At 48.8% G+C, this 24,666-nt stretch overlaps 1 protein-coding gene across 1 annotated transcript; it reads left to right on the top strand.

The window, feature by feature from the left end:
- The first annotated feature begins 8,128 nt into the window (after nucleotides 1-8,128).
- NCR2 (natural cytotoxicity triggering receptor 2) lies at nucleotides 8,129-21,339 on the top strand. The gene is given in 6 exon segments (XM_011944739.1): nucleotides 8,129-8,180; nucleotides 8,331-8,672; nucleotides 12,373-12,556; nucleotides 12,664-12,786; nucleotides 13,527-13,624; nucleotides 21,314-21,339. Coding segments are annotated over 6 exon segments (825 nt in total).
- The last annotated feature ends 3,327 nt before the right edge of the window (nucleotides 21,340-24,666 follow it).

The following is a 24,666-nucleotide window of genomic DNA, read 5'->3' as shown; positions in this document are numbered from 1 at the left end:
GGTCTTTACAGCACCAGTTTATGAGTTAGATGCCTTGAAATCTACAACTCAGGGTGTGCACATGTAGGGCTGATATTCCACTAAAGAACAGACCTTCCTCTTCTGCTGTGGGGACAATTTCAGGAACCAGAAGTAATATGAGTCTGACATGTCCCACTTGCTGCCTAGATTTTATTTTTCAAGTGTCAAGACCCTTTTAAGGATAAATCACATTAAAGATATTGTAGCTTTCTTAATAGATCTATACAGTGTTGAAATATTTTTATAATAAAAATAAGCTAGAATTCTTTTAGCAATAGTAATTCGTGTTTATTAAGCACCGAGCTTTTACATACAATATCTCACGTAATGCTCACAAGGATATCATGGGACAGATGCTGTCTCTCCGTATTACAGATGATGGGATTGAGATTCACTCCGGCCAGCGTCCTAGGTGCACTCCTAATGGCTCTGGGTAGATGGGCTGGATGAATTGGCCTAAGACGAATGTACCTTGCCGCACTGGCACTGGTCTGCCCTGGAGTCCCCATGACAAGTGCTTGGATCCCACAAAGAGCAATGACAAGGGCTGCTGGAAAGTACAGGATGCATTTGAAGGCAGTTGGACAAGCCCAGACTCAGGTCAGAGGCCCTAGAGGGTCTTGGGGAAATGTCCCCAGGGGCTGGACAGAGCCTGGCAATGCCCCTTCTGCTCCACTATAGGACCCTTTCTGCAGACCTGTCTGCAGCCCTAGGACCTCAGCTGTGCCAGAACCCAACAGACTGTTGATCACTCCTTTACTAGCTCCCCCAGCAGTTTTCAGCAGCTCTTCTTCTGCCAGCATTACCTGGTGGCAAGTTTGTTTAATTATCCTCTCTGCAGGCTCATCGCCTGTGTGTTGTGTTCTCACTTGTTCCCTTACACTTTCATTTCCAAGTGTGTTGCCTCAGAGTCTTTCAGAGAAGCCCCTTGCCTTAGGCACAGGAAAGCCATTGTTCATGACCAGTCCTGGGGCCACCACCCGCATGCCCCACCAATGCTGGCCCCAGGATCAAAGTCACTGGGTCCTCTGCTTTGCTCATTTTTTTCATCCTGCCTTCCTTTTTGGCCAGGCCAGTGGCTCACGCCTATGATCTCAGCAGTTTGGGAGGCCAAGGCGGGCAGATCACTTGAGGTCAGGAGTTCAAGACCAGTCTGGCGAACATGGTAAAACCCCTTCTCTACTAAAAATACAAAAATTAGCCAGGTGTGGTGGCAGGCGCCTGTAATCCCAGCTACTTAGGAGGCTGAAGCAGGAGAATCATTTGAACCCAGGAAGCGGAGGTTGTAGTGAACCGAGATCGTGTCACTGAACTCCCACCTGGGCGACAGAGCTAGATTCCATCTCACAAAATAAAAAAACACTTTTTAATACAATATTTTAAATATTATATTCATTACACAATCAACATATGTATATATATATATGAAGACTTTTATTAAAAACAAGCGTTGCAGATGTTGGTCAAAGGGTGCAAAGTTTCAGTTAGACAAGATGAATAAGTTCTGGAGATCTATTATACAGAGTGGCGACTACAGTTAATAATAATATATTGTGTACTTGAAAAGTACTAAGAGACAGCTGGGCGCGGTGGCTTACACCTGTAATCCCAGCACTTTGGGAGGCCAAGGCGGGAGGATCATGAGGTCAGGAGATGGATACCCACCTGGCTAACACAGTGAAACTCCGTTTCTACTAAGAATACAAAAACAAAACTGCTAAAAATACAAAAACAAAACTGTTAAAAATACAAAAACAAAATTAGCCAGGCATGGTGCCAGGCTCCTGTAGTCCCAGCTACTCAGGAGGCTAAGGCGGGAGAATGGTGTGAACCCGGGAGGCAGAGCTTGCAGTGAGCCGAGATCGCGCCACTGCACTCCATCCTGAGCGACAGAGCGAGACTCTGTCTCAAAAAAAAAAAAAAAAAAAAAAAAAAAAAGTACTAAGAGTCGATCTTAAATGTTTACACCACAAAAAAATGATAAGTATGTGAGGTGATGGATATGTTAATCAGCACAATTTAATCATTCCACAGTGTATACATATATCCAAGCATCTTGTAATACACTAAAAATATACAATTTTTATTGGTCAGTTATACCTTACTAAAGCTGGGTAAAGAAACAGACATTACAACAGACGACAAAGTTCCCTTCACCACTTCTTCCCCAACATTCATCATAGTCATTGCCCCAAAAGACTATTATTAGTTTGATGTATAGGTTTTCACAAACAGAAAATTTCTGTTTGTACAGATAAGAGGTTTATGTGCACAGACAAATCGTTTTGAGTTCAGTTTACTGTATATAAGTGGGATTATACCATACATGTCATACTGCAGCAATCATTAAATTTAACAAGATGTTTGGAGATCTAGCTAGGTTTGCACACAAGCCGTATTCTTTTTAACCTTTACATGGTGCTGTATAGGAGACATGGACCAGAAGTTATGTTATTAATTCCCCTGTGGAGATCATTATTATAAACAATCAGTGATGAACATCTTTGTAAATCTCCTTTTGTGCCTGTGTGTGTGTATTTCTCCAGGACGGGTGAATCCTTGAAATGGAATTGACGAGTCAAAGAATGCACACATTAAACATCTTAGATCCTTATTATTTACATTCAGAAATGCTGAACGGTTTCTATTCCCACTTTGAACATAATACCCACTTCTCTACACCTTCGCCAAGAGAGTATGATAAGCTTTAAAATACTTGTCAAATTAATAAATAAAAATAATGTTGCAATTTGGTTTAATCTGTAAATAACTAATGAATAAGGACAGAAGATGTTCTTGCAAATATCTCTGAGAATGTTTATTTCAATTATTGAAAGTTGCTCATCCATTTCATGAATTACTGACATTAATTCTAAATTCAGGTGTTCTGTGTGCTTGTATTGATGCTTTACCTTCATGCTATTAATTTTTCTCAAATGTATGAGATACGTGATTGTCAAATAGTATTAATGCATGGATGAATTGAGGGAATATTCTCATGTTGGTAGTTTGAGCTGTCGAGGCTTCTACTCCTGACTTTCTAGTTTTTCTTATTTTGTTTTTAACCCTCAGAAATCAAATGTATCAGTGGCCACTTTTCTTGTTTAACTTGGATTCTTTTTTTTTTTTTTTTTTTGAGATGGAGTCTTGCTCTGTCGCCCAGGCTGGAGTGCAGTGGCCGGATCTCGGCTCACTGCAAGCTCCGCCTCCTGGGTTTATGCCATTCTCCTGCCTCAGCCTCCCGAGTAGCTGGGACTACAGGCGCCCACCACCTCGCCCGGCTAGTTTTTTGTATTTTTTAGTAGAGACGGGGTTCCACTGTGTTAGCCAGGATGGTCTCGATCTCCTGACCTCGTGATCCACCCGTCTCGGCCTCCCAAAGTGCTGGGATTACAGGCTTGAGCCACCGCGCCCGGCCTAACTTGGATTTATCTTTTTTGTATTTATTTATTTTCTTCCATTTACAAAGATAGGGGACTGGAAGAGAGAATGCCAGGGGGTCCAGTGGGCCACACTGCTGACCCTTTCTCCCCTCCATGTTCCCCATTAGAATCTAAGCACAGAAGGAAGTACATGCGACCTGCCTTTTCCAGACAGTAGGGCCTTCTCTTGGCTTGCAGAGGTGCATTTGAAATGGAGGTATCAGAGATGGGATGCCACACCAGGCCAGGTCTTGAGAAACCTGCAATGCATTCCCTGCAAAGTGATCTCCAGTAGGCTTTGGAGAGAATAAGGGCTGGGGCTCTGTCAAGACTCTGCACAGCGAGAATTCACCAGGAGCTGTCCACAGGAGCCCCTGAGAAGGTGGAGGCTGAAGGGAGGAGACAGTTAAGGGCAGATGTGCAGATATGTGTGTGAGCTGGGCAGCCTGAACTTGGGAGAACAGAGTGGGGACAGAGGGGAGCCAGAGCTGGCAGTGGTGGTGACTGAGTGATTTAGGGAAATTAAAGGAAGAGGGGAGATCATGGAGGAAGAAGATTCTAAGGTTGGGCAAAGAGGCTGAACTGGGTTTGATCCCCCCTGTTTGGGGCATTGGGTCAGATGCACACGGAGTGTTCCAGAGGGGCTGGGGACAGCAATGTGGGAGGGTCCTGCCACAGCAGGGATTTAGGTGCTGGTGGGTGTCTTCTGCAGTCACTGGAAGGCAACTTCCTTACTCATTATCTCAGCTGTCCCAGAATGGCAAGAGCTCCTCATCTTGTGCTGAGCTGAAGCCTTCAGAGACCTCCATAGCTGCTGCCCCCATGTTGTTCATGAAGTGTGTGCACCACCTGGCCCTGTTCTTCCCCGGGACTGCCCTCCTCCAGCTCTGTCACCCCCTGACTTGGGGCTGGCTTCTATGGAGCAGAGTGGTCTGCTGAAGGAGGGAGTGCAGTAAGTGTCTGTGTGAGTGTGGGTGCACTTGGGTGAGGGCCTGAGAGTTTAAAGGCAAGGATCTTGATTGGCCTGTGACAAGCAAATGAGCAAGCAGAGATGATGACCAAAGGATATTCAGATTGATGTTAAGCATCATTTTCAAATCCCACCCCTGATTTTTGTCTCATCTTCTGACCCAACCACCTTTCCCAGCACAGCTGTCCCCATTATGCTCCATTTCGCTCCCACCCTCTGGCCCCAGGCCAAACCCAGCCATACTCCCCCTGCTCCAGCCTGCAGCTCAGGAGCACATGCAGGGCTGACAGCACCAGGCAGCACAGAGACTAGGGCTGTGGGGGCAGCTGAATGGGGTGAAGGGGTTGGAGAATGGGGTTGGTTCCATGAAGTAAGGAAGGAAAAGAAGCAGGAGAACCCAGCTGGGGTGATGGCTGCTTCCTGCACTCCCTGAGCCCAGGCCTCCCCACAGGGTGCTTAGGGTGGAAGCCTGGTTCTGTTCCTGACCAACCCTGAACTTCCTGTGAAGGAGCTGTGCACCCAGACTGCAGGCTTGTGTGGGCAGTAGCTCAGGTCCCTCTGACCACTCTGGCAGGGAAAAAGCTGCTTTAAGACCAGATGCTTTGAACCTGGCATCCTGGAAACAGGAAAGGCCATTGTTATAGGACCATTGTCATGGGAGCAGGAATAACCCTGTCAGGGCAATTAGTGACTGAAGGATCCTGCTGGAGCTGGGGCAGAGAGCCACTGGGAACAGAGAGCCACTGGGAGCAGAGAGCCACTGGGGCCAGAGGTATAAGCAGACTTGTTGGGGTTCAGGGAGAAGCCTGCTTGGATCTGCAATAGGCGAGCCTGCATGAAGGCTAAGGAGGTGCCCATGGAGAATCTCTGAGCCCAGGAGGAGCACCAGGCCAGGAGAGAGGAGGCCTGGATGCTAGTCCTGGTTTGGCCCTGAAATAGCTGAGTGACTTTGGACAGGCCAGTTGCCTTCTCTGGACCTCATCTCCCTCTGTTGTGAATTCAGCACTGAGAGAAATTCCCTTTTGTCCCTGCTTCTTCTGGTTCTATCAAGGGGGGGAATTTACAGCTACCCCTTCACCCCTGCCCAGCCTAGCTTAGCCCTGAGCTGAGTCTTGGGGATCACCTCCAGACTTCTATGGCTCCCTGGTTTCCCTGTTTCTGCATCAGAGGCCAGCCCTCTCTTCCCGTGAGACCTATCCAGGCTCAGAGCCACTGGTGCAGGCTAGAGTGGGCCTCGCTAGAAAAGCAAGTACATGAAGTCTCCAGCTCTCCCAGCTCCTTCTCTGGGTTCCTGTGAGTGTGTGTGACAATGAGTTTGGGAGAGGAGGTTGCTGAGGCTCCGAAGTTCCCTGAGGGACCTTCTCAGAGGGTGGGCAGAGAACCCAGAACCCCCCAGAACCCTAGGCCCTTTGACAGGACTTTGTCATGCCCTGCTCTGATCATGCCAAGGGGAAGGCACTATCCCTAACTCTTCAAGAGATTTCTGAAGGGGCCCCAGATCCCACCACAGCTACCTGCCCCAGTCCCTTCTGCAGAAATTCAACTTGTGACAAGGGCTGTTGTGAGTCCCCAGGGGACAGGACTAGCCCCAGCCTGGATGAGTGGCTGCCTAAGCCCAGGCTTCCCTGCCTCCAGGTCCCAGACGCCAGAGGAAGCTGAAGGTGCAGATGGTTCCAACAGGGTCCTCCCCTAGGGTGCTCGAGGCCCCAAATCTATGTGGACGGTGCCCACCCCACTCACATGGGTGGGGAAGCCGCAGCACAGAGAGAGGGGCGGATTACCCCCTTTGAGAACTCCTGTCCCCTGGGGACAGACGACACACTCTGACACAGCAGAGAACAATGCAGAGCTGGCTGCAGGCTAAAGAGACACACAGCTAGTGGCACATAGCAAGAGGTGCTCTTGTAAGCTACAAGGAGGAGCTGTCACTTCTCAGAGTCAGCAGTGGTCAGAGACGGGGCAAGTCAGCATGGGAACACAGTTGCTGACCCCCCCCCAACACACACACAGTGATGTGCCTCGGTGCCATCTGGAGACAGGGTGCCTTCCTCCCCCTCGGGAGGGTGCCCCACCCTGATTTGGCACATAATTATGTTCAGGGAGAAGCTGGGCCCCACTGTCGGCAAGAAAACCCCCTACAAGCTCACCTCTGCCTGTGTGTGCCATGCCACGGGAGCCTCTGTCTTGCCCCTGGTTTCCTGTCCTGTCTGCGGGTCACACTTCAACCAGACCAGCCAGAAGGCTCCAGACAGAAGTCAGGATGCCTGTTCTGGTCCTGTGTGACTCTGAGCAGGTGGCTGACCATATCTGGGCCTCAGTTCCCACATCTGTGAAAAAGAGAAGTAATACCTCCCCTGCGAACCTGCTGAGGGTCTTGAGAAAGTGTGCATGAGCACACTTTGTAAACAATGCTTGTGTGAGTGAGTGGCGGGCATCACTCCTTGAGCTGTCTTCCGGCTCCGGAGCTCCAGCCTGCTTTCCCACCTTGGGCCCTTGGGCACCAACATCTGATAGCCCTACTATGTCCTCCTTTTGCCTACCCCTCTGCCCTTCCCGTTCTCAGTCTCTGCACACTCCTACTGTAAGGAGCAGGGCACTGTACTGAGACGGAGTGGGGAGCAGGAGTCCAGGGGCAGACAAAGCAGTGGACTTGGAATTGAGTCCACTTGACAAGTTCCAATTCCCATCTCAGTTATTACCTCTGTTCACAGAGCTCCTGGCAGCAGACGCCAGACCAGCAGAGCCCCCAGTGGTGCAGCTGCAATTACACACAGTGTCTCTACCGGTCCTAAGATATATTAGCTCGTTCTCTTTGTAAATTGCATCTTATTTTAAAATTAAATCTTCAAAGTGCTAATATTAACTAAAAAAAAAAAATGCTAGACTCTTTCATCTGTTTATGTTTTAATTAAACAATATTCCTCCAGGGTCCTTAAGTGGTGGAGGTGGAGGATGCAGAGATGAGGCCAGGTCCGGGTTCCTGGGCTCCCTCTACCCTACCCCACTGATGCATCCCCTGCTCCGTGTGCTCTCCCAACCCTCCCCTCCCCTACCTTTGCCAAGGACCCTCCCTAGCCTCCCTTGCTGGTTTTGAATCTCCACCTCCTCTGCCCTCTCCTCTCCCGCACCCACGAAACCTCCCAGAGTGGAAGCACATCACCGACCCATCACGGAGGCCTGGGCATGACGTCCCTGGCCACCCTGTGACCAGTGGGGCTTGAGGCTCATGACCGGGGTTCCAAGTGCCCCTGAGCTTGTCATCCACCTTCAGCCTGACTTTCCCTGGAAAGGCCGGCAAATCCCGGGCCCTGCAAAGAAGAAGCAGCGCAGAGAGGGAGCAAGGGGGAAGCAGTCCATTACTCGCCCACAGTTTCCTCCTGGCCTTTTCAGCTCCTCCCTCAGGGGTAGGTCGTGGTGGGGAGGGGCAGCTGGGTGCAGGGGAGAGCAGACATCTTCTACAGAGGCCTGGGAAGCTGTGTGCCGGACAGCACTCAGCCCACCAGGCCCAGACTCACCTACAGCTGGAGATCCCCGCTTCCCTGTGCCCGCAGAACCTGCCCTTTGCAGTCTCCCATCTCCCCAACCCAGGCCTTAGCCTGTCTCATTTTTGTATCAGAGGTGCTGGAAGAGCAGCAGAATCAGGCCCAGCTCCCAATTCCCTCTCCCCAGTCTTCTCCAGGTATCCCCTCCCACGAGCACACAGGAAAAGGGCCACATGGCCTGGCAAGCCCCACACTCACTGCTACTGCTGCTGCTGCTGTTCCCAGGTGAGGGGGAGGAGGAGCCCAGGGAACTGGGTGTGGTGGGGACTGTTGGGACAGCAGAGTCAGGTAGCAGGTGGCTCGGTGGGCAGAGGCCTGCTATGAGGCAGGTTGTGTGTGTGGCCTTGACCTATGCGTTACTTCATCATTCTACAGGCTCTCAGGCACGATCCAAGGCTCAGGTACTTCAGAGTGTGGCAGGGCAGACGCTGACCGTGAGATGCCAGTACCCGCCCACAGGCAGGCTCTACGAGAAGAAAGGTTGGTGTAAGGAGGCATCAGCACTCCTGTGCATCAGGTTAGTCACCAGCTCCAAGCCCAGGACAGTGGCTGGGACCTCTCGATTCGCAATCTGGGATGACCCTGCTGCTGGCTTCTTCACTGTCACCATGACTGATCTGAGAGAGGAAGACTCAGGACACTACTGGTGTAGAATCTACCGCCCTTCTGACAACTCTGTCTCTAAGTCCGTCAGGTTCTATCTGGTGGTATCTCCAGGTGAGCTCTTTCCCTAGGGTCCTCAGGGGGGTGCCCCTTACCCCCTTTTGGTGCCTCCATCACCCCTGGTTTCCTAATCATGGAAGCCACCCATGCCCACACCCCAGTCTCCTGGGAAGGCTGTTGGGAACAGGTATGGGGGGAACTCATATGTGCACAAGAGCAGCCATCTCACAGTCTCCCTGACTCCCAAGCCTGCAGCCTAGGCCTCCTGAGAGACGCTGAAACAGACCCAGTGAATATGCTGAGCAGTCAGCCCATATGACCCTGCTACAGGAGGGCAGGACCGCCCAGCATCTTTGGTACATAGTAGGTGCTCAGGAAAGGTGCATCCACTGACTGCCCCCACCACATACAGCCAGTAGTATCTGGGTAGTCCAGATACCAAGATACTATGGGTATCCCTCATAGTCCAGATCAGGGTCAGCAAAGGATGACCCGATAACTAAGAATGAGTGAAAAAAAATCAAAAGAAAAACAATATTTTGTGACATACAGGAAATTCAAATTTCAGTGCCTATAAGTAGAGTTATTTTTTGGAACACAGCCATGCCCATTCGTTTACCTATTGTCTGTGGTCCTTTTCATGCTGTGACAGCAAAATCGAGCAGCTGCGACAGAGACCACATGGCTCATCCCTGACCCTTTACAGAAAGTGTGCCAACCTCCTGCCCAAAGCAGAGCTACTCTAAGTTCCTATGGAAGAGGACCTTTAAAAAAAAAAAATCTGCAATTCGCATGACTAATTTTTTTGGTAAAATATGGTAAAAACAAATTACTAGAAAAATAAGAAAAAGACATACAAAGTACAAGCCCAAAATTTATTAAATTTGACAAACGTAAAATTATATTTTAATAAATATAATCAGAACAAATATCACATAGGGAAACATTTGTAAAAACTGTATACATTGTTCATTTGAAAGTGCGCCTAAAGGTGATTGATGCGGTGGCTTAACGGTATACTCATAACGTTTTGTTGTTCCTCAGTTAAAACTAAATACAAAGTTAAAGGGGAAATTGCAGTTCTCCATATTAAATGCCAGTATGCACCCTTCAAACAAACACCCTGTCTGTCCGTGTTTAAGGATTATAATGTGACAAATGAGCACTTTTCTTATGAGTGTAATAGTTCCCTGTTGCTGCCATAACAAATTACCACAAATTTAGTGGCTTAAAACAAATTTATTATCTTACGGCGTCCAGTATGGGTCTTACTGAACTGAAACCAAGGGTCAGCAGGCTGTGTTCCCTCCTGGGGGCTCTAGGAGATCATCTGTTTCTCCTCACCCAGGTTGTGGGCAGAGTTCAGTTTCCTGCGGCTATCAGAGACGGAGGTCTTGTTTTCTTGCTTGCTGTAAACCGAAGGTTGTCCCCAGCTTCATGAGGCCGCCACATTCCTTGGCCCACGGCCCCCTTTCTCCCTCATCAAAGCCGTCAACACCGGATGGGGGCGGGGGGGGGTCCCTCTCACATTGCACCTGTCTCTGACCACAGCTAGGAAACGTTCTCTGCTCTTACAGACTCATAATTAGATTGGGCCCACCTGGATAATCCAGGCAACTCTCTCCAACTCAAGGTCTTCAACCTTAATCACACCTGCAAATTTCCCTTTACCATGGGAGGCAATGTCCTCACAGGTTTCTGGGATTAGGAAGTGACATTTTGGGGTACCCTTATTCTGCCTACCACAATGAGGGATTCTACTTTCAAACAAGATCAGCACAAACTCTTTGGAATAATTGCAGAAGGAAAAAATTTCTTTGGAATCAATTCTACCATCTTCATTTGGCTGCCACTGCTACATTCAGGAAAGATGTGTTTTTTCAGTGACTTGTTTTGCTATCTGTTCATTAGAATGCTAATTAGGTAATCACTATTCCACTCTAAATTAGTTAATCATGTTACACTTTAAATTTTGTTTTTAAAAGTTTGATTAAAAATGAAAATGATTGTAAAAATAATAAATTATAAAATTATACATCTTTCCAGATGTTTATACACTTTTGGGTTACAGCTAAAAACTTATTTTATTTTATTTACTTTTTTTTTTTTTTGAGACAGAGTCTGTCTGTCGCCCAGGCTGGAGTGCAGTGATGCCATCTTAGCTCGCTGCAACCTCCGCCTCTGAGTTCAACCTATTCTCATGCCTCATGCCTCAGCCTCTCGAGTAGCTGGGATTACAGGTGCCTGCTACCACGCCTGGATAATTTTTTTGTATTTTTAGTAGAGATGGGGTCTCACCATGTTGGCCAGGCTGGTCTCAAACTCCTGACCTCTAGTGGTCCACCTGCCTTGGCCGCCCAAAGTGTCGGGATAACAGGCGTGAGTCACCATGCCTGGCCACTAACAACTAATTTTAAAGTATCACCCACTGTAGCATGGCCCTGGCATAGGTTACTAGCACACAGCTCGCTCCATGTTCGACTCTCTGTGCTTATTTGACAACACCCAAGCTGGTCTATATCCTGTTCAAGGAGATTAGACGAGTTAACTAATCACATGCTTGGATCTTGAGGCAATAACAAATTGATATAAATGTTTTGAAACCCCTATTCCCAATTTTTATACTTACCTTATTGTGAATGGGTTACAGACAATTTGTAGACCAGCACCAGGCCATAGATGACACATTCAATAGCACAGGCCTAGAATTTTACCAGAGTGTCCCAAACACGGCCTTCTCCCAGGCTGAGCACAGGGTTATCCTGGCCAGTATCCTAGACAGCCTTAGAGAGTGTCTTGTGGGACAGGATCGTGTCCACAGGTCCATAGGCCTGTGACTCGGTCCAGGGAGGACCTTCCGGGGCAGTCCCTGGGACAAGGAATGACCCAGCCTCAGGCACCCTCTCCTTCAGGCCCCTTCTACCCCTTTCCCCTTCTTTCCCCTCTCCCCACCTCCTGGACTCCAGTTAGGTATGTAGACCTAGTCTGCTAGGTCGAGACACTGAGAATCCCCACTTCCTCTCCCAGCCTTGGTTCCAACCCCACTTTCTTTTCCTTCACACCCTGCCACCGCTCCCGCAACCAGCATTGCCTTTTTGACCTCAACAGTCCCCATCACTTTTCCAGAGACAGCCATTCCCCACCTCCACCAAGGGCTCTGAGCACAGGTGGGTCTGGGTCTTCCTGGGAAGGTGAATGGTAGGAGTGGTACGCAGCCAGTTCACAGAGTCCCAGAGTCAAGAGGGGCTGCGAAAGGCATTCCCTTGGCTGCTGAGGCTTGGGGTCCAGGGCTGTGCAGCAGAACTGGGAGGGGTAGGAATCTGAAAACTACCTTTCAAATTCTCCACAAGAGGCTCCCTTCCCAAGCCCCAGAGGCATGAGAAAGAGAATGGAGGGCCGAGAGCCGGAGGGGCCCGAAGCATCATGGCCATGTCCACCCTCAGGAGGTTCAGGTGGGTGCCCGTCCAAAGACTCGAGTGCTGGGAGGGGACCAGGCCTCCTGAGTCCTCTTCCAGTGCTTCTCCTGGACTCAAGGATACAACTGCAGGGGCCCAATAGAGCCCAGGCCACAGGTGTTTCTAATGCTGAGCCAGAGGACTTCACAGTTCAGTCCCCACCCTTCAAATCAGTTTTCTTCTCTGGGCTCATGGGCTCTGTTCCCAGTCTGGTCCAACTCCCCCAACCAGCTTTCCTGCCGGCAGGCACAGGTGGGGTCTTCCACTCACTAACCACAGCCCTTTCTCCTCCCTGGCAGCCTCTGCCTCCACACAGACCTCCTGGGCTCCCCGCAACCTGGTCTCTTCACAGACCCATACCCAGACCTCCTGGGCTCCCCGCAACCTGGTCTTTTCACAGACCCAGACCCAGAGCTGTGTGCCTCCCACTGGAGGAGCCAGAGAAGACCCTGAGTCTCCAGCTACCATCACTGTCCCTTCACAGTGAGTTCGGGGGGCGCCCGTAGCCACACAGGCCTGGGCGAGGGCTGGCAGATGAAGACTTGCCTCCATAACCTGTCCTCTCTCTGTCCTGTCCCTCTACCTTCCAGGGCACAGAACTCCACGCTCCACCCTGGCCCTGCAGCCCCCAGTGCCCTGGTCCCTGTGCTCTGTGGACTCCTCGTAGCCAAGAGCCTGGTACTGTCGGCCCTCCTCGTCTGGTGGTGAGTGTGGTGAGGGTTGGACTTGGGGCAAATGGAACAGGGAACAGCTTCTGCCCAGGATAGAGGGTCAGAGGGGAATCAGCCAGAGAACAGAGGTGGAAATTATAATTGGCAGAACTCTCCAAACTAAAGCCCTCATGGAGTCCATCCATCTGACATGTCACACAGGCTCACCTTTGTCCTTCAGCTGCAAACTTGCAGGAATCTCATCCATGTTTCTCTTTCTCTGTGTTTTCTCCTCTCTCTCTCCCTTTCTATCTCTCTTTCTTCCCCCCACTCCCTTGTCCTCCCTTTCCCTCTCCATTCCTCCCCCTCCCTCTTTCCCATTCCACCCCCTTCCTCTCTCCCTCTCTCTCTACCCCTCCCTCCTCTCCTTCCCTCTACCTTTCTCCTTCACTCCTTCCGTCTCCCCTCCCCTTCCCCTCCCCCGTCCCTCCATCAGAATCACAGACCTGCACAGCTGGAAAGTCCCTCCCACCACCTGCCCTTCCAGGCAAGCCCAAGTCCAGGGACTCCACCTCATTCTAGTCCTGAGGGAGAGAGGGTAGACACAGGAGGGGAACAGCGCCCAGGGAGAAGGGGATACATGGGAAAAACCATAGGTGGGGCTGAGTGAAAGGTACAGGGACGACTGAGTCAGGCCAGGAGCCGGCTTGCTGGAGGAGGGGCAGGCTTGAGGAGAGGGATGGGGTGGGAGAACGGATTCAAGTCACTTCATGTATTTCTCCCCACATCTCAGGGGTCTCAAGGAATCAGCATGTGCAGCATCAAGGGAGGTCTCTGCTGCGCCCAGCTCAGCCCAGGTCCCAGGCCCATAGATACTTCCCACTGAGCCACAGGACCTCAGGTGGGCGGCCAGTCTCTGTCAAGGCTGGGCTCCCAGGAGCTCCAGGACCTCTGACCTCTGCATTCTCTGCAAAGAAAAGGCCAGAACTTGATCCAAGGCCTTTGGCCACGCCCTCCCTGCAGAGCTGCAGAGCCCAGGCCCTCTACTTGCTCACCCTCAGTTTGCACTGGGACCAGCACCTCATTGTGGGTGCAAAGCCCAGCACCTGCAGCACCTTTCTAGCAAACCTGAGTCAATGATAAGAATCCTTCTTCCCTGCCTCCTCCTCCTATCTATAGCTCCTGATAAAAGAAAAACTTGAGACCTGGAACGCTGGGGGCTGACACCTGTAATACCACAACTTTGGGAGGCCAAGGCTGGAGGATTGCTTGAAGCCAAGAGTTCCCGGTTGCCGTGAACCACGATCATGCCACTGCACTCCAGCCTGAGTGACAGAGTGAGACCTTGTCTCTAAAACAGAAAAGAAGAAAAGAAACACTTTAGACAAAATAAATTTAACAGAGTTTATTCGAGCAAAGAACAATTTGCAAATTGGGCAGCCCTCAGAACCAGAAGAGGTTTAGAGAACTCTGCTCTGCAACCTGGGCAGTTGGAAAGACAGAAAAAGACTGAAGAAAGCGGAAACAAGGAACAAAAAGAAATTGGTCATTTCAAAGTTACCTTCTTTATAAAAGGTTAAAGCAGAGGGGACTTCCCTACCATACCAGCTAAAACTGGCCTGTGCAGGGATTTGGCTGTTACCTCTCTCTCCTAATTTCTCGGAAGGCGAGATAAACAACTTGGTTTTGGCTTGGTGGCGTGGAACCTTAGCACCAGTGACCCCATTTTGGCTTGGGCTGTTGGGCCTAGTGCAGGAGCTCAGTCTAAACCAATGGCCTCTTATTACTCTTATTTAACACCCCAAATCCAGATGCCTGGGTCACCCCAACGTTTCCCTCTCCCTCTCCCCTTGCTCAGCCACACTCTGCCAAGACCTCCCCTATTGTATCCCCTCCCCATTTCCTAGCCCCTTCACCTCACACTGGCACTCGGACCACTGTGTCAGCCACCTAACGGGGGATCCTGTCTTCAGTCCCCGCCTCCTAGATTGTTCCCCTGAGAAGCCCCTTCCCAACAACACCTCTGTGCATTTCCGCCACCCGGGAATTGAAGTCCAGTGTCATTACTGGGGCCCCCACAATGCTTTGCCTAGATCAGCCACCCCTGCAGCACAGCGCCCCCCTGTGCTGTCCTTACCGCCACCAACATGGCTGCAGCCTCTACAAGGGAGTGAACCTTTCTTTTTTTCTGCACAAGCTGGTCAAGAGGCTCCCCAACTCGCCACATTCAAGATCACTCTGCGCCTTGCCCCAGGCCTGTCACCCCCACAGGGCTGTTCTCTCTTTCTGACACTTACAATCCCAATGTTGGACCTACCAGTCTGAGCCTGACGTGATTATCTTTTCTCTCGTTTGTCATCTATGTTTCTTTATTCCTACTTTCTGAGAAAGTTCCTCAAGGTTTCATTCTATTCAAGTGTTTTCAATGTACACGATCACATTTTTCATTTCTAAATGGTCCATTTGTTCTCTGAATGTTCCTTTTTATAGCACAGCATGTTTTATTTTGGCAAGCCATATTTTCTCTGGAAATATTAAAGTTTTAACTTTTGAACTTTTCCGAAGCTTTCCATATTTTCTGTGTCCTCCAAGGTGCCCGTCATATTTTTTATTTTCTCCTTTCATTGACCCCTGTCTTTCTTCAGAGCTTTCTGGAAACCTTTGCCGCTTCTCAGCCACCCACTCGCATGGAAGAGCTCAGAAACCCCGTGCGTGCTGCGGGGTGCCGTGGGCTCCAGGCTGACTGGGTAGGAGCATGGCTCCATTTTTTCTCTTTCACAGCTCTGTTTCTCCAGAAAGGACTCTTAGCTGTCCTCCCTGGGGGTATAAGTCTAGACCCAGGGTTCTAGGCACCAACTGGAGCAGAGCAAAGGGGTCTTGCTGCCCAATGTCTGTTCCCACCCAAGCCCTAATTGAACACTCTCTGTGGCGCCCTGTGCTCCGAGCGAAGCATCTCTGTGTCACCCTCATCAAAGACTTACCTCAAGCTCTCTGCAGCTGTTGAGAGAGAGGAAAGACAGAGGATGTGGGCAGCTAACCTACTCTCTGTCTCACGGAACCCAGAGAATCTAGAAGTCTAAGTGATTGTTAAAGCAGAGCTCCAATCTGTTCTCTGGTTTCCGGCACCCACTTCAACCCTGCCTTAAGAGATACCTGCACCTCCCATTTCTCCACCTTTCTGGGGTTCTAAGGTAAAAACGACTTCCCTCATATTCCCCCACTCCCACAAGCTCTCTCTGATCTGTGAAGTCATCTGATTTTACCCACCTTCAAAACGTGTATGGAGCTCTCTGTTTATCCTTGAGGATGGGTTTATGCAATTTTTATCCAGTTATTGCTGCTTTCACCTTCTTGGCAAGAGTGAGGAGGGACCTCAGATTCTCCATCAAAACACCCCTCCCCAGCATCCGCCACCAAGGGCAGGAGCAAGTGAGATCCCAGGTCTCCACTTGCTCATGTAAAGACTCCTGGCCCCTCCCCCTCCCCGAAGGTAAGCACTCAGACTCCAGTATAGCCTGTTGGTGGCTTATTATATCCCTATTCACTCCAGTTGCTATAAGACGCCCAGGATGCCCTGGTCCTCCCTCGTCACCCAGAATCCCAACTCAATAAGACCTTATAAATCCATTACATTAGCCCCATTTCCCATTCATCCCAAATCCCATAACCTTTCCACCTGTGTACCTGAAGTACGCAGTCATCAGCACAAGCCCCTGTGCACTCAGCTTCTCTGAACGTCGCCACAGTACTCTCCCTGACATCTGCCTGTTCTCCGAGGACACTACTTTCTCCACAGTTCTCTTGTAGGGGGAGGGGGTGGTTTTTTCTCCTTGACCTCATGCTCCTGAGTCCGAGGGTGGAGTCAGTGTCCTCTGTGCTCCTCACGGCCCCTTCCTATCTTCCTATCCTCCCTAAAGTACTCCACAAGTAGCTTTCTGCCATTAGGCTATATCACTGTGGGTGACCACCCATCATTGCTGCAGATTCTCTACAATCTGGGGCACTGCTCTTTATTCCTCGGGGGTCTTAACCCCACGCTCAACATCACTCTGACTGTTCCCACCATAATTCTTGGTGATCTTGGGCCCATGTAGACTCAAGAGCTACATGAATGATTCTTCCAAATCCCTGGCATCTCAGTTCCTTGGCCTGCTCTCCCCAATGGTCTGGTCCTCTTCCCTATCTCAGCCACCCTTGCAGATGGTCAGCAAGCGCCAACAGCTCCACTCTTAATCTCATTCCCACCACCCCCTACCTCAATCCTGCTAACCTGATCCCAGTATTGCTTCAACACCACAGGGACCCATGATCCATTAATCCTGCCATCTGCCCCTTTCCCCCATCGCACTCATGCTTTCCTTTCCCTTAGTTTCCATGATCCAACCTCAAATCACTCTTTGGCACACAGCCTCCACTTCTGGGCTCCTCTCCTCTTTTAGTGAACTCCTCCGGGAAAACTGTAACCCTGGTTGGACCTAGCTTCCAGCTTACTCTGTGCCTGTGTCCAGCCAAGATGAATGTGGCTGTGGCTGACAAAATACAATCTATCATCCTGAAGTGGCTCACTGTCAGCATGTGACCTTGAGAGTGGAGTGACTCTGCTCCACTCTAGACCTACGTCTTCTCCTGTCCTCCTTCTTCACATGCTCAGCTGGTGTGCCCACATCCTAACTCACTGAAAAGAGAGAGAGAGTGGGGGAAAGAGAGAAAGAGAGAAAGAGAGGGAGGGAGGGAGGGAGGAAGGGACGGAGTGAGAGGGAGAGAAAAAGAGGAGGGAAGGAAGGAAAGAAGGAAGAGGGAGGGAGGGAAGGAAGGAGGAAAAAGAACGTCCACTTGATCCCACCACACCTACCAATCATCTGCCTCTCTTCTTCCTCTCACTCTCCCTACTCTCATCTCAAGCCAACCACTTTCCTTCAGCTCCAAATCCCATCTTCTCTTGTCTACACAAGAATATTCCAGCCGAGCATGGAGGTGCGGACTTGTGTGGTCCCAGATACTCGGGAGGCTGAGGCAGGAGGATTGCTTAAGCCTGAGAGGTCGAGGCTGCAGTGAACTATGATCACACCACTGCACTCCAGCCTAGGTGACAGAGCAAGATCCTGTCTAAAATTAAAAAAGGAATATTTGTCCAGGAGCCGCCCCTCTCTTCTTCATCATCTTCTTCCCCAGTTGTATGTCATGACCATCAGAATCTAAATGGGCTCTAATATATTAAACCCTCCCCACTTACAGCCCTCCAGCTACTGCTCCATCATCTTAATGTCCTCTGCAACAAGGGCCCGTGAAAGGACTGGCTGCACCATCAGCCTCCAAGGTTCTCTTCTGTTCTATCTTGAAGCCACTCCAGTCAGGCCTTTGACTGTGCCACTCCTTGAAACACCTCCAGTGACTTCTGCACTGTGAAATCCAGCAGCCAATGCTGAAACCTCCTCACCCTGGGAAGAGGAGCACCCCAGGCATGGCCTCCCACTTCTGCCTTCTTGAGATGCTTTCTTCCCGGGCTTCCAGGAAAAAAGAACTCTTGTGACTTTCTCCTGACTCATTTGATGCTGTGTAATAAATTAGCCCCAAAACAGAGTAGCTTAAAACAACAGATGATACATATTCATTAGGTCACAGGTTTTTTGGGGGGTTGGGGGTGTGGCCAGAAATTTGGGAACAACTTAGCTGTTGTTCCTTGCTCAGAACCTCTCTGGTATTGCAGTCAGGATGTCAGCAAGAAATGCAGTGGTGGGGGGGTTTGATGGAGGGCCGTTCCCAAGACGGTGCACCCTCACGTGGCTGCTCGCACAAACCTGAGTTCTTTGCCATATGAGCCTTTCTTCATGGCAAGGGAAATAACTCCCCAGGGTGACTGATCCAAGAGAGGGTGCGGAAGGAGGAAGTCATAGTGCCATTAATAACCTAGTCTCTGAAATCACAAACTGTTGCTTCTGCCACATTCTACTCATTAGAAGCCAGTCATTGGGTCCAGCCCAGTGGGATTCACCTCCATCCCTTGAAGGAAGGTATATTAAAGAATTAATGCATGTATTTTAAAACCACCACAGTACTCGCTCTGGCCACAAATTATTTACATTCCTCTCACACGCAAAAATACACTCAGTCCCACCAAAGGTCTCCCAAAGTCTCATCCCATTATGGCATCAGGATGAGGTCCAGGAACTCATCATTTAAACCAGGTCCAGGTGTGGAGGAAATTCCTCAGGTGTAGTTCCTCAAGTACAATTCTTAGTATGAAGACCTGTGAGCTAGAGACAAGTTATCTGCCACACACACACACACACACACACACACACACACACAACCCCAATGTCCAATGTAGTACAGTCATAGGAAAACCACTACAGATATTCTTGTTCAAAAGAAGTGGAAGGGGGAGGCAAAAAAAAAGTCACTGGTGCTTAGAAAATCAGAACTTTAGCTGGGCAAATGTTGGAAATTCCTTGATTCAAACACTGCTCAACTCCTACCTAGAAATAATTCTCGGTGGTCGTGGCTCCTTCCTCTGTGCTTGAGTATGTCTTCTGAGCCACCCTTCTCTTTCCATGAAAGGCAGCCCATATTTACAGCTTCGTAATTTCCTCAGGCTGCTTCCTGCCAGTTTAATTTGGGGGATACAAAGTAAGATCCCAGATTTTATGCTATTTCTGTTCCTTTCAGTCCAATCTGGCAGTGTTTTGTGAATGTCATTCTCTTACAAAATATGTGGATCTCCTGTAAAACTTATTGTGACTCACTGCATTAGACAAAGACCATACCCACAAATTTCTCTAAGAGAAGATCTGTTGTACATCATGTGCTTCTGCCAAGACAGTGAGGATAATGTCTTCACACTTCTTAGAAGCTCTAATGTTTGACTGAAAAATCTATGAAGCACACACCCTTAAATTCATGAAAGGGCCTTTTGCTTGAGACACTGTGAAATAATAATAATTATATACTATTAAAATCATTATGATTTTATATAAATTATAATAATAATTTTTATTATATTTTTATGTTAATATATATTTTATACCTTTTATGTTTTATATATTTTATATTAACTTTTATTAATAAATTAATAAATTTTAGTAAATTATGTATATATTCTTATATATAATTTTCATATATATAATTTTCATACATATATATGTCTTTGACCCTAGTTCCTGACCCAGAGCTCCTAAGACCCTTATAAACAGGAGTGCTAAGAGACTCTTTTGTTCTCACATTTGGTCTTTGACCTCTGTTCCTGACACAGAGCTCCTAAGAACTTTCTAATCTCCTGAGTGATAGGAGTGTCTAACACAGAGGTCCTACCTCCCTTGGAATTTCCTGGCATCTTTCCCTCTAAGGTGACTCTTAGTATGCTCTTGGATGGGGGCTGATCACCAAAAGTATCAATCCATGATTGAAAGCTTGGAACTTTCACCCCACCTCCCATAACCCAGGGAGGAGAGGGGGCTGAAGATTGCATTAATCATCAATCATGCTGACGTGATGAAGTCTCTGTAAAAATCACAAAAGTAAGGTTCAGGAGCTTCTGAGTTGGTGAACACATTCATGTTCTGGGAGAGTGGTGCAGCCCAGCTCCACAGAGAACTTCTAGAAGCTCCTGCTCTCAAGACCTTCCAGACCTGAAAACAATTTGGTTTTTCCTACTAAATGCACTACCTTTCTGAGGCCTTAACAAAGGATTTTACAGTCATAGCCTTGGTTTCATCTTTAGACCAATATTCCTGAACATGCCCTGGATTTGATTTTAGCATCATTTACTGTCTGGAGGCTGAGAATTTTTTTAAGTCATCAAGTCCCAGCTCCCTCATGTTGAATAATCCTGCCTAGAGTTTACCTCTCCTCTCTCATTTTATGATGAGCCACAAGACGAAACCAGGTAGCACTTTCAAGACTTTGCCTGGAAATCCTAGCTGCACAACCCAGCTCATGAGGGACATTTTCTACTTTCCACATTACTGCAGATGACAGTGTTGCTAAACTTTCTGCCAACGTGTAACAAAGAACCCCCTTCATTTTTGCCAACTAAGTGACCCTGGAAAAGTTTCTTAAGGTCTCTACCTCCAGTCTCCTTATTGGTAAAAACAGAACTAATAACACCCACATTACCAGGCTATTTGGATTTCTAAGTAGAGTGATATATTCAAAAAGCACCAGACACAAGGGGAACACCGAACAAAGGCTGCGTTTTAGAGGGAGTGAGGTATGGAAGAAAGCGGACTCAACTGTGACACAGCAGAGACCATCTGTCTTTCCGGAGCTTGCTGCAGCTGGAAAGACAGATAATAGTGTGTGGGCAGAGGGTGAACTTGGAGACCTGCAGGGAACAGGCCCCTCTTCTTGGTGGACAGCAGAGGAAAATAAAGGAAAAAATCAGGGTGAGGAAACTGACCAAGCTGGGCTCAAAATCCTTGCATACCCACTGACACCTTTCTGGCAGCAGTGGCCAGGGGCAGATTTCCTCCTTGTGAGGGGGGTATAGCAACCAACCCTGTGAGTAATGGGACGGAGAAGGGGTTGCCTCTGCACCTTGTGCAATTGTGTGGCAGTCTCTGACCACCTTCCTGGTTTCCTGCTCTGATTGCAGGGGGAACATATGGTGGAAAACCCTGATGGAGCTCAGGAGCCTGGATACCAAAAAAGCCACCTGCCACCTTCAACAGGTCACGGATCTTCCCTGGACCTCAGTTTCCTCACCTGTAGAGAGAGAAATATTATACCACACTGTTGCAAGGACTAAGATAAGCAATGATGATGATGAACACACTTTGCGAATAATAAAATTATCTGAATGTTTTATTCCTGTTGTTTCCTAAGTTTCCTTCAAACTCTGTCTGCATCCCCAGATTAGATTTCTAGGGGCCCAGTTTCTCTAGTTTGCCCTCTTTTCTCCATCATAACCCTTTCTTATCTTCAGTTCACCTGATGTCCCCTGTATGTCTGGGAGCTGCCTTAGATGCTGTTATAAGCAGGGAAAGGCACTGCACACACAAGCCCAGTGAGTAGAAGGGCCGTGGGCGAGCAAGGCTTGGAAACAAGACCTGGGTTTGTTTTCTCAGCTCAGCTCTACAAGAACTTGGACACATAGGTCACTGCCCCTCTCTGAACGTCTTGTTTCTTTCTCCAGAAAATGAAGGGGATGGAGATGAATTCTGAAACCTCTTCCCCTAAGTCAATAAGCATGAACTCAACACCTCCCTGTGCCCAGCTCAGGGCAAAGCACCACAGGACACAAACAAAAGGAGCCAGCCTGGGAACACAGTTGTGAGTCCATAGGTGGAGGGGCCCCTGTGCAAGACTCCAGCACAGGCTAAGGGAAAGGACAGCAAAGGAGGGGGAGCAAAGCTGAAAAGAGGTGGCTGGAGAGGGATAGAAAAGCAGGACACTAGTGGGTACCAGACAGTGGGGGAAGGAGCCCAACAAGGATAAGGAACTTTGCTGTGAAGTCATGTTAGTCAGGATGCCATGACCTTCCATGAGCCCGAAAGAGGGCACACAGTCCCTGGAAGGAGGCGAAGCCCTGCTCCATCTCCACTCACCCCTGAGGTTCTGGGAGCGTCCTGGTATCCAGGGACAATTTAGGCTCCCAGGGTCTGTGGTCTTTTTCTTGGAAACTCCAGTCTCCCGCTTCCTCTTTCCAGTTTTTGCCTTCCTTCCTGGGCTCCTCTGGGGACCAGGTTCCATACCTGGCCAAGGGCTAGAAAGTCTGGGGACAGCCAAGGTCTCGGGCAGACCAGAGTTTCTGTTCATGGTTAAAGTGCTGAACTTGTTGGGTCTAAATGTGAATACGGACTGAACAGTAGAGTCTATTAAGAAACTATTTTTAATTGCATTGGCTGTGATCACATTAATTTGCTATGCCGCAAGAGCTCTTGTTTTAGAAATGTATGATAAATTATTTAAGGGTAGAATGTCAGGATATCTGCAATTTATTTAAAAATACTTCCAGATTAAAAAAAAGAAATACTGTGAGTTAAAAATACAGAAGTGGAGTGGAGCACCTGGCCCCTAAGCTCTGACAATGACAGGGCCTGCTGTAGGCCCATGCTGTTCCTCCATGAAAATTGACAAATTACCCATCTTGTGGAGAGATCACAAAAAGGCACACACACCCCCACTCCCAGTCCCGGGCCTACTGATTACAAAAATGCACCCTAGCCAATACCTGGTAGAATTCCAACCCTGATGGTCCAAATGCCCATGGAGTTCCTATGGTTATCAGATAACAGCCAATGCAGCCACCATCAAAGCAGAGCCCACAGTCTCAGCGAGGTATCCACATCTTGGTGCAGCCCTGAACTTGACACTGGTCAGCAGATCTCCACAACAGCTGCACCTAGAATGGCACACGCCACACCAGCTTTCCTGGTGTTTTTCTCTTTTCTTTGTACATTACATACAAACATCATTTTTCCAATTCTAAGAATCTCGACATTCAATAAAGGGAAATATGTTAGACTCTTGTATCTGCTTTGTTTTTTCCAACCAACCTTTCTCAAGCATTAGTAGGCAAGACAGCAGGAGTGAGTGGTCCAGTCATGCTTCCAGGGTTGAGGCTTCCTCTCTCCTCCTCCTGACTCCCCTCCTCCTGAACAAATCCTGTTCCTTCCCAGCACCCCCTCTGAGGATTCTTCGGTCCCCACACCAAGAGCTCAAGGAGAGGTGGCTTGGTTGGGAGGACCCTCTCCTCTGCCTCTTGCTGCTAATGGTACCTGCACCTGGTTTGCAGGTGCCCTCGGCTTCAGATGGGGCACTGGGGAGGAGGACAAGAAAGAAGGCTGGAGAGGGAAGAGGGGCAGGGACAGCCAAAGACTGATCCTACGGGTGGGTACAAATGTGGCTGCTCCCCCTCCCCCAGCTCTGCATGGCTCCCTGATCTGAGGCTCCTGGGGAGAGAAACCTGAGCCTGAGGAACCGAGGAAAGGAAATAGGAGGGGCCTCTGTGGGGAAGGGAGAGGTCTCAGCCAATCACCGTGACCTGCCAGTTACCTGACCAGACACAAAGCTTCCTATGTCCTTCTCATATTTGACCAGGGACAACACCCTTGCATCTGGCTTTGCTGCCCTCCCCAAACTGGGCTCTAAGAAAGGAGCTCAGGCATAGTGGTGGGAAACAGTGTTCCCTGCAGCTGTCGGTATTTCCAGAGCTGTCCCCATGTGTCCCCAGGTGAACTCCTCCCCTGAGGAAATGGCCTCCGCAAGCTTCTGGGAGAAATGCCATCACCTGTCCCCCAGAGAAGGACGGGCCCTCCATATAAACAACTCCTCCATACAGAGCCAGGAAGGAAGACTGACTGATTTTTCTGCTTAAAAAACAACTGTTATGTATAATGAAAGATACTATAAACAATGTTTTTAAAATGTAAAGGGGGCCGGGGGTGGCTCACGCCTGTAATCCAGCACTTTGGGAGGCTGAGGGGGGTGGATCACAAGGTCAGGAGTTCAAGACTGGCCTGGCCAACATAGTGAAACCCTGTCACTACTAAAAATACAAAAATTAGCTGGGCGTGGTGGTGCATGCCTGTAATCCCAGCTACTCGGGAGGCTGGGGCAAGAGAATCACTTGAACCTGGGAGCAGAGGTTGCAATGAGCCAAGATCGTGCCACTGCACTCCAGCCTGGTGACAGAGTAAGACTCCATCTCAAAAAAAAAAAAAAAAAAAAAAGTTAAGGGAGATTTTAAAAATAATATATATGTTATACAAAGATTAATATACAGACTGTAAAAGGAACTTGTGAAATCAATAAGCAAAGGGCAACAAATCAATAGAAGAAACAGAAAAGGATAGAAATTGCAATCCAAAGAAACGCACCATGGAAAATTACTACGTGGAAGACAAGATCAATTTTATCAGTAAGTGGGAAAATGCAAATTAAAACAACAATGGAGGGATCATTTTTCACCTATTAAATTAATACAAATTTAAAAGATTGGTTATT

Source organism: Colobus angolensis, unplaced genomic scaffold (genome assembly GCF_000951035.1).
Source record: "Colobus angolensis palliatus isolate OR3802 unplaced genomic scaffold, Cang.pa_1.0 Scaffold105, whole genome shotgun sequence".
Lineage (NCBI taxonomy): Eukaryota > Metazoa > Chordata > Mammalia > Primates > Cercopithecidae > Colobus > Colobus angolensis.
Note: the sequence above shows the minus strand (reverse complement) of the source record. Positions and strands in the feature narration are given on the sequence as shown.